Source organism: Phallusia mammillata, chromosome 1 (genome assembly GCF_965637545.1).
Source record: "Phallusia mammillata chromosome 1, kaPhaMamm4.hap1.1, whole genome shotgun sequence".
NCBI lineage: Eukaryota > Metazoa > Chordata > Ascidiacea > Phlebobranchia > Ascidiidae > Phallusia > Phallusia mammillata.
The window spans coordinates 17,858,647-17,868,352 of NC_137252.1; the positions used below are offsets into that span (position 1 = coordinate 17,858,647).

The window sequence follows — 9,706 nt, forward strand, 5'->3', positions numbered from 1 at the left end:
CAAGTTGTTTTGTTGTGGTATACAAATTAATCGTTTTCGACAAAAGGACGAACGAGCAACTCCTAAATTTCAAATTAACCAAATGTTGATTACCGTACCGCTCGATACGCGATTTGCAGCTTTTTGGTTGGCCGAAACTGGTGTTATACAGACGTGCCGATAAAGGTTTGGACTACATCAGTCTATTCGACCATAAATTTTGTATTGGCTATCACAGTGGTTCTCAACTCGATTTGGGCCATAGACCACCGGCCCAGTAAACATAATATTGTGGACCATATATTTTCGGGGTAAGATTAAAGTAGGCATACAAAACAACCATTTCGGCATGAAACATCATTCTTTAAAACTGATTTTTAGGAAGTCAGATACAATTATTAACACCTAACATTTTAATGCTCTTTCAACATGAAATATGCAATCACCTCTAGTTTATCACTTAATTTAGTGGACGTCCTGTGGACCAAACAAAAAGTTATCATGGACCACCAGTTGAGAACCACTGGGGTAATATTGATCAAGTTTGGGCAATGGTTTATCATCAAATCGTCAGTTTTGGCCAATTGTTTAAAAGTGATCTGGTTGAAACGAAAACATCACCTTACTGCTATACACTTTTTCAGTAAACTTATAAACTTTAGTGCAGCGCTGCAATAGAACTTTATCAAATACAAAAATAATATAAGGTTGTCGAGCATTTATCTACAACGTGATCGATTTTTATTTTTTTAGGTGCAGTTACAGTGAAAGATTTCTATTCTCAGTGAAATCAGGCGTTGGGCAATTAGACTGTTTTAGTTAGGTTTATACCACTGCAACAAAATTATAGTCCATCCATTCGGTATTTTTAAGAGGTACTTTTTTATTGAACATACATTGTATTGACAACAGAAAATATTAATCACTAAAAGCAAAAGTGCTTCAGGCAACCAACACGCGAAGTTTGGTCGATGTTCTGTTGGTATTTGATGGAATTGAATGGCGCGTTGTTGTTTATTACATGGGCTTTGTAACAAACTAAACTTTTCTAAGTTAAAAAATCCTAAAGCATATTTGTTTTAGCCTTTTTTCTAAACTTTTCTAAATTAAAAAATCCTAAAGCATATTTGTTTAGTTTTTAGCTTAAGAAACCAGAATCTTGACGTACACCATGCCTTAAAAGTATCGTTGAGGTTAATGGCTGTACTTCTAATGTCTTGAACACTGTATTATAAGTCCGTTTGCAAAAGTGCGTGAACTTTAGTGAAATGGAAGTTAGACTAGTTGATTTGACCGAATGATGCTTATCATGCTCCACATGTCCGAATGAAGGAAGGTTTGCAAATGATTGATAGGGTGTTCCGCAGTATGAAATCGCCGCTGGTATAGGTTTGCATATTATGCAGGCTAACTTCAGTTTTCCGCTACTTTGTGTACTTTTTCCTCTTGTTTAGCGCGAAAATAAGTTGGTGTGACGGCAGGCTTTGTAGTTTCTTTGTTTGTTTGCTAAACCGGCTTATTTTGGCTGTGCGATGTTTAGGTGGTGGGACGTTCGTTTTCCTCTCTTATTTTTATTTTTGGTCAACAGTTTGGCGGTGGCACAAAGTAAGTGTATTTAAACATAGAGCCTAACTTTGTTCATTAACTGAAGGAAAATTTGGGTGATTTCAGTTTCCGTAAACTTTTTTTGCATCTTTAAACTGTTAAATATCAGTTTCGTGCTACGAGTTTTATGCTTACCGGTAACTGTGAAAGCAGATAGGTAAAAACTACCACATTATAAGAGTGTCAAACCGGCATTATTGCTTTCTAACATAATGTATATGCAACCATATTCGTCCTCTTTTTTAAAAGCATAATGGTCATAGTGGTCGACGTAATAAAAGGGATCAAATTATTATTAAATAGCTATGACCAGTGCCGGATTAACCATTAGGCAAAGTAGGCACGTGCCTACAGGCCAGTCAAAAATCCAGGCCACTTTAAAATTGGTAGAAAGATTTGGCAACACGATAATTCTAATTTTTTAGTTGGCAATCCTGATTTTCGGGCCACTTATAAAATGTGCCTACAGGCCAGCAGACCCTTAATCCGGCACTGGCTATGACCCTGTAACGCCACAGACTTGTGTGCGGTGCGACATTTCATAATCTCTTTGTTTATTAAATAAATAACATTAAAAAGATATTACCCAAACCAGACGTACTATCCTATATTGTTGTATTACATGAAATTTGTCGAACTGCTTTTTACTGATATATTCCACTTATACACAATTAAAAATATTGACGGCAGTATATCTTTACGACGCAAGTTAATGAAATTTGTTCAAGGTTTTCAGTAACTAAAAGGCGACGCATATAAGTCATTTTAAGATTTATTTGATACGCGAAGTTTTTTTGTTATGTTTTTAGAGTTTTTTTGCACTAACGGCTCTTCTCTTGAGGCCGCAAAGTTTTGTGACGGTGTGCAAGATTGTGACGGAAGTGACGAAAAAAACGTTTCCTGTTTGCAATGTTCAACAATGGAAATCAGGTCAGAGTTTGTGTTTTATGCGCATATTTGTATGTTTACACACACAAAAACAAAATTGTGGTGATTGAAATGCAGTTTAACACATGGGAGTACTGTTTTGAACCTAACATATACCTTTGTACGTTAAAAAAATTCTAAAACACGCCTTCTCGTCAAAACAAAACAAAATTGGCAATAAAGCTATAACACCCTTAATATGGCGCGGTTGAAAATTTACTTGCGTCAGAAAAAAAATTCGATTGTAAGCCGCAAGTTGAGGTGCTAAAAAAATAATGTAAGCCGCCCTCGATTGTAAGCCGCACGCTGGAATTTTTGATGCTATTGTTTCCTAATATACTTCTTTCTGCTGTTACACAGCATAACTATTTGCCTATATACGTTAGTTACGTTGATAACTGTACCCAACAGAACGTATATCGACGTATAATCTGTACATACATACATGTTTTGAACCCCAAATAATTTAAAACGTTGGAGTGTAGAAATAATATCGGAATAAAATTAAAATGTAAGCCGCCCTCGATTATAAGCTGCACAAACGGCAGCTAAAAAACAATATAAGCCGCGGCTTACAATCGAGTAAATACGGTATCAAGCGTTGACTGTAGGTCAATATTTGTGCTGTTCGTTTTCCTAAAGGGTTAAAATAGAGCGACCTTATTAAAGGATATGAAGGCGATTTATTATGTATGAGACTGTAACCCGGTGACATTCAGTTAAACCCCGATTGCGAGCTTTTATGTAGTACATGTTTGCGTGCTGCTGGTAATGGATGTCTTTTTTTTAAACAGCATCAGCAACACAGCAGTCACAGGATTTAAATTTTACGTGCCATGCTGACCTTTCGTGAAGCATCAACTCACATAGGCGCCGAGTTTTAGAAAAATGCAAGCTGGCGAACTTAAAGTATGACGTCATTTCACGTGACGTCACTAATACGTGCGACCACATCAGCTTAAACTCGTAGCCCAACAAACTTCCCATAGTTTGTCAAAATCATAAAATATGAGGGGGGGGCACGGGTTTAGATTCATCAAAAACACCCACTAAAAGCCATTTTCTTTTTAACTTTATTTCCCAATTTAATCGGCTGTTTTACATACTATTTGTCTACACTGAAGTTTTACGATTACGGACTCAATTTACATTTTTTAAGGGGGGTACAGGTCCTACAGGGTTACATGAAAGGGCTCACGAGGCCCAAAAGTTACTTTTATGGGTGGCACGGTCCATGAAAGGTTGAGAACCACTGTTTTAAACCTTGTTGTCTAAAAAAAATTCTGGAATTTAGTTGCACGCCGACGTCATCACGATATACCTGTTCACTGCAACGAGACTACATTTGCAACGGTACGATCACGTGCCAAGGTTTGACTCCATGTGACGTAGGATGTCCAACACATTACAAATGTCTGAGTGGTAACAAATGTGTTCTACGTTCAACTGTATGCGACGGGGCAGCTTGCAATGGTTGTCCTGAAGATGATGATGGTTGGAAAAATGGTGCCGGGTTCAAATGCTTTCGCAATGGTGAAATTTGCCGTTTGCCACAGCAGTTATTGTGGGATAGTGTCCAGGACTGTGACGACGGCTCAGACTTGTGCTACACATCGGACAGCAGTATTGTTGATGGAAGGTTTGTACTTGCGGGCCCATAAACCTAACGAAGCTGTTTACGCCAATAAAAAGTTTCCCAGCATCCGCCTAACTTTATTGAGCCGCATGCAATGTTTAAATACTCGATGTTAAGCAAGAGACGTGGCGACTTCATCAACAGTTTAACTGCAACTGTTCTTTAAACTAATCTCTTTTTTACTGTAACTTACTTACAGAGACATAAGAAATCGTTCTGGAGTAGTTTTCAATGCACAAAAATGCACCACTTGCCTTAACAACACTATGTTGGTTCCACGTCAGCGAGTGTGTGACGGAATAATTGACTGCTCGGATTTATCTGATGAGTGCTTGTGCGAAAAGCAAGTTGCCGATATCTGTAAACACGTCCAATTGCGAACTGACAAGTAATATCTATGATACCTGTAATATTAGTGGAATTATAGTTGCTTTGTTGTAGATTCTAAGAAATTGTTTGTAAGAGTTATTCACATTGTTTCGCTTCACGTAGTAATTCTTTTCTTATTATTGAAATCTCCTTTCAAGTAAAACGACCGCGACGATTCAGGGTCATTAAAATCAGATGAAGAAAATTCAGTGTGAAAAACCACTAAATCTGTCGCTATGTTTTATTTGTTTTATCAAAACAAATGCATTTCGCTATAAAAAGCATCATCAGTGTCTAAAAACAAAATAAAAAGCGGGATAAGAGCAAAAAATGCAAAAAACACACACCACCAGACCAACCGCAAAAAGCCTTTCCTCTGTTTCGCTTCACGTTTTTGCCTAAAGCGTTTTGAGCATGATATTTCAAGAAAAAATTGAACTACTTTTTAGAACGGAGATATGTCCTGCAGGAACGGTTCGTTGTGAAATTTCGGACTTCAATCTGACATTATGCACACAAAGAACAAGTGTTTGCAATGGTGTTGCCGAATGCTCCTGGAACAATTTGGATGAAAAGTATGAGGTGCATGATGACACTCATTGCAATAAGTTAACAAATCCAATTACTCACCCGCAGATATAGCTACTGTGGTGGAACTTTACCCTGTAGTGCAGGACTGTTGGATGATGTTGGAACCGAATGCAGGTTGTTGTATGGACGTTATCACTTTCCAAACTTATAAAGCTAAGCACATAAAATACATTTTATTTATGTCTTAGTATTTGCTCCACATACAAAATATACTCAAAAAGAGCGGCAGACGATCAGCGTCAGTGTAAAGTTTTATTTGAAAAAGAAATATTAATTTCGCTTATTAAGGCATCATCAGTTTCTGTCTAAAGAAAAGAAATGTATTTTTGACAAGTAAAGACAGATCTGTCGGTCACCACCCTGTTACAGAGGCTGATTCTTGTAGTCTGTTATGACATTACACTTATTTGCTCCACATGTTTCAGATGTACTGCTACCAAATGCAGCATACACAATCCAAACAAAGGAGTACGAAGTGGAGTGCTATGCGACAGCGTGGAGGATTGCAAAGTGGTCGAACCGGGATTGCTTCTAATCGGCCAATGGAGCTATCCACCAGGTTTTCCAGAAGATGAGTGTGAAGCAAAATGTCCGAACGTCACTGGAAAATTTAACTGCACCCAGCGTGCTGCACACGGAGTTTCAATACCACAATATACCTTTTTGTGTAAAGTTAAAGTAAATACGTGTTATTGCAACCTTTAACTAACAACAAAATATTTGTAATTGTACTAAATTGTGGAGTAGGCCTAAACTCAATAACCTTCTTAAGACAAAGCTATTGAATTCTATAGAGTTTTTCATTTAATTTTTACAAATTTTATGAAAAGTTTCTTTATAAAATCGTTTGTGAACAAACGGCCACAATCAGAATATAGCCCTTGTATTTAATCTGCTAAATTCTGGGCAAAAAGAAATCCATACACGTCTTTCAGTTTCCGGGATCATCTTTCGTGGGAGAATTAATTGCGGACAATACTATGAAATGCGATGGAATCCTTACTTGTACGTTTGACAACAGTGACGAAAAGGATTGTCCTAATAGGTAAGTAACAAGCATTTTTTGTATGTTTTGTTAATTTCTAGAAACAAGTCAGTGAAGCTTAATTTCACAAACGACTAGTTTAAAACATGCTTGAAATGGTTAAAACGTAGTTTTGTAATCTTTTGACCACAAAGGTTTGTGTGCCAAAGTGGCAACTTGGTGAATATTCCGAAGACAAAAGTGTGCGATGGTTACAAAGATTGCGATAATGGATCGGATGAGAGCAAAACACAATGTCAAAATGCAGACAGATTTTACTGCGCGTCATTGAATGGACGCAAGGTAAAAAAACACATGCAAGTTGTAAAACAATACAGCAACGTTTGAAAACTATCTTCAGGTTTCTGTATCGAAACAAGTGGTTTGCGATTTTAACATTAACTGCGACAAAGGCGAAGATGAAATGAACTGTTCTAGTGTGGATGGACGATTTTACTGTGAAAACGGAAAACCGTTTTTTGTTCATAAAAGCCGGGTAACTTAATTCATTTTCATTCATTTTTTCACAAAATTTACGTTTGCTCCTGTAATTGAATTTTCACACAAGATACTTGACGGTCGCGGGGATTGCAGCGATTGGAGCGACGAATGTTCTGACAAGTTTAAAACCTCTGCAACAATTTTATCTTCGCGATATGAATTGATAGCCGATCCCTTTCTTCGTGCTATTGTATGGATCATGGCTTTATTGGCTTTCTTTGGAAATTCAGTAAGTTCACCATGCAACATGCAACAGTTCTCCATGCAACATGGTGACGATATGTTTAAATTAAGATTGTCATTGTTGGAGAATCGAAAGCTCTCAAAAAAATCTTTTCCAAATCCCAAGGAGCGCCGCTGAGGACAAATCACATGCTGGTGTTAAATCTAGCGGTTGCTGATTTTCTTATGTCCATTTACCTGTTTATGTTGGGAATAGCGGGAGCAGTTTATAGTGGAAGTTATTGCTCACAATCTCTATCATGGCTCACCAGTCAATCTTGTGTTGCCATGGGAGTGCTGGTTGTGCTCTCAAGCGAAACGTCAGTGTTGACGATGTTGCTTTTAACAGGAAGCCGTCTATTTGCAGTTTATAATGTAAGTGGTGTATTAACACTCACACCCTTGTAATAAATGGTTTACTTTTTTCAGCCGATTGCATCCTTAACCAAACCAAGTTTTCGCGTTGTTCTTCTGATGATTGCTGTCACATGGGCAATTTCCATTACATTAGCACTTGTTCCGCTATCGACTTATTATCAAAGCAGTTTTGTGGAACGGGCAATGATTGAAAGCAGTCCATACTTTAGCAATGTTGTCGTTAACTTTACTTCTGCTAAGAACTTTACCCTAAAACTCTTGACCTATTCGAAGCAGCTGGCCGTCCAACCAGACACATTGATACAACAAGTACAATCAATGTCATCATGGAATCAGTTAAACGACTTTTTTGCGTCACATTCTGATGGTTCCAAGCTTTTGAAAATTTCAAGCCAGTTTGGGTAAGTTGCTGTAATTAAGTCGTGGATTGTCACCTAATTTCCATTTCTGTAGCCTAGACCTGCTTGGATGTAAACACCATCATGTGTTGCAATCTTTAGATACTACAGTGTGAACAGTGTGTGTATACCAAACCTGTTTGTAACTGAAAAAGATGGGTCGTGGAGATTTTCCCTTACAATTTCCATCATTAACTTTCTTGTCTTCGTATTCGTGGCTTCTACATACATTGCAATAATAATGAAAGCTCGAAGATCTGTCAACAAGTCCCACGGCGTTGGAAAGAAATCATTAGGTATTAAATTCGAAACTAACCGACTGAACGTATTTAACGATATCATATTTTTGTAGCTCTTGAACGCAAGATTATTCGCTTGATCATCACTGATTTTTGCTGCTGGATTCCACTTTCAATCATGGTTTTCGTCAACTTTAGCGGAGTAAAGATCAACAGCATATCATACGCTGTAGCTGCGATTGTTCTTCTTCCTATTAACAGCGCCCTAAATCCCATTCTTTATTCCGATTTCATTGACAAAATCTACGAAAAACTTCGATCACGAAGAGGTGTCGAAAGTCATTCAAGTGGGCCGGTGGCTTCAACGTCCGTCTCTACAAATAACCAGAATGTTCGTCTGAGGTCCATGCAGTAAAACTTACGAAAATAACCCAATAAACTGCCCACGCTTATTTCGAAAGACAAAAGTTGTTCCGCATTTGGGACTTGACCAGACGCGTTTTTTCGGAAATAATTTTTAGTTCTAAAAACGCGTATCGAACTTTAACATTTTGAAACAAAGTCGATGTCCCTGTTATATTTTAGCACAATTGTAGTTGCAATCTTATCGTTTTACCCAACGCCCTGTAAACTGTATTAAATCTGAGACATCATTTTAAATCCTTTTATACGCTTTTTGATGTATAAACGTGTTGTCTAACTCGACTTGCAACATTTTAAAATAGTTTGTTGGAAATTCTAATTAAGCGAAAGTACGTCACTTTGGTTGTGTATATACTAACAATACTTTCTATTCTACATTTATTCGTATTTAAATGCAGCACTCATTTGGTTGATCATCACAACTTTAGACGATTTAAGATCGATAGCATATCATAAGCTGTAGCTGTGATTGTTCTTCTTTTCTATTAGCAGCGCCCTCAATCCAATTTTATTCCAATTGAATTGATAAATTGTATGAGAAAATTCGTCGTCGGAGAACATTCGAAAGTCAATCGTCGGACCATAAGTTTCCGACCCGACAAACAAACTCAACATTTGTCTGACATTTAAGTATATGTGTAGCATCACAGTGAATGTGGGAATTTGTAAAGTAGCCTATATGTATTACTTCGAAGCAGGCAAAGTGTGTAGCCTACAAAGCTGAACAATAAACGGAGAATTAAAGTGATTATTTGTGTACATAGTATTTCCGTGGTTTTTTTGTTTCGATGTTTTTGCCACGCCCCATAAGATCAAGACTCTTAATGAAACAAGTCAAATGACACAAAATAATACATAAAATTTTATTGTTGATGGTTCCAGTTTTGTGTTTTGTAATACTCATTCTGAGTTTGTCGTGAGACAACTTCTTGTGGCTAAATGTTATTTTAAGTGTAGGCTAAAAACTTTGGCATTGACGAAATCCTAAAGTAAAAAAGGTAGCAAAGCCAAGGTAGCATTACAATACGCTGACCGTATCCTGTTGTGCAGAGCGTACAGCCTGTCGTATCACCGTGCGGTACTAAATATGAAAAAATTCAACATACGCTAGACCAGCGCTTCCCAACCGGTGGGCCGCGAAGCTTTTCAAACTACTACAACCATACTAATATAGAAGTTCAAAAAAATTACACAGTTTGTGAGAACGTGCTTTCAAATTTAACCATTTTTCTCAAAAATATAATATTACTTACTATAAAAGCCGCATAAGATATCACGTTAAACAAAGCTTTATTACACAAACAAACTACAATTGTCGCGTCACAACAGTAATTGTACTCTTGTAAAATCTTGATGCTAGAACTCTTTGTAAGCTTTATTTGGTCTTTGCGTAGCTGCAAAATGGATAGTTTTT

At 37.3% G+C, this 9,706-nt stretch overlaps 1 protein-coding gene across 2 annotated transcripts; it reads left to right on the plus strand.

Moving 5' to 3' along the window:
- The first annotated feature begins 42 nt into the window (after positions 1-42).
- Positions 43-9,162, plus strand: LOC145233962 (uncharacterized). 2 transcript variants are annotated; one of them, XM_080098731.1, is made up of 15 exons: positions 43-1,584; positions 2,394-2,514; positions 3,806-4,150; positions 4,347-4,535; positions 4,966-5,091; positions 5,153-5,221; positions 5,533-5,785; positions 6,043-6,152; positions 6,287-6,434; positions 6,493-6,627; positions 6,700-6,861; positions 6,927-7,229; positions 7,284-7,633; positions 7,733-7,926; positions 7,983-9,162. In XM_080098731.1, the coding sequence occupies exons 1-15, from the start codon at positions 1,512-1,514 to the stop codon at positions 8,282-8,284; spliced, it is 2,880 nt and encodes a 959-aa protein (XP_079954857.1). In that variant the 5' UTR covers positions 43-1,511; the 3' UTR covers positions 8,285-9,162. The 2 variants fall into 2 exon arrangements, with proteins under 2 accessions (XP_079954857.1, XP_079954862.1); XM_080098736.1 differs by lacking the exon at positions 6,927-7,229.
- The last annotated feature ends 544 nt before the right edge of the window (positions 9,163-9,706 follow it).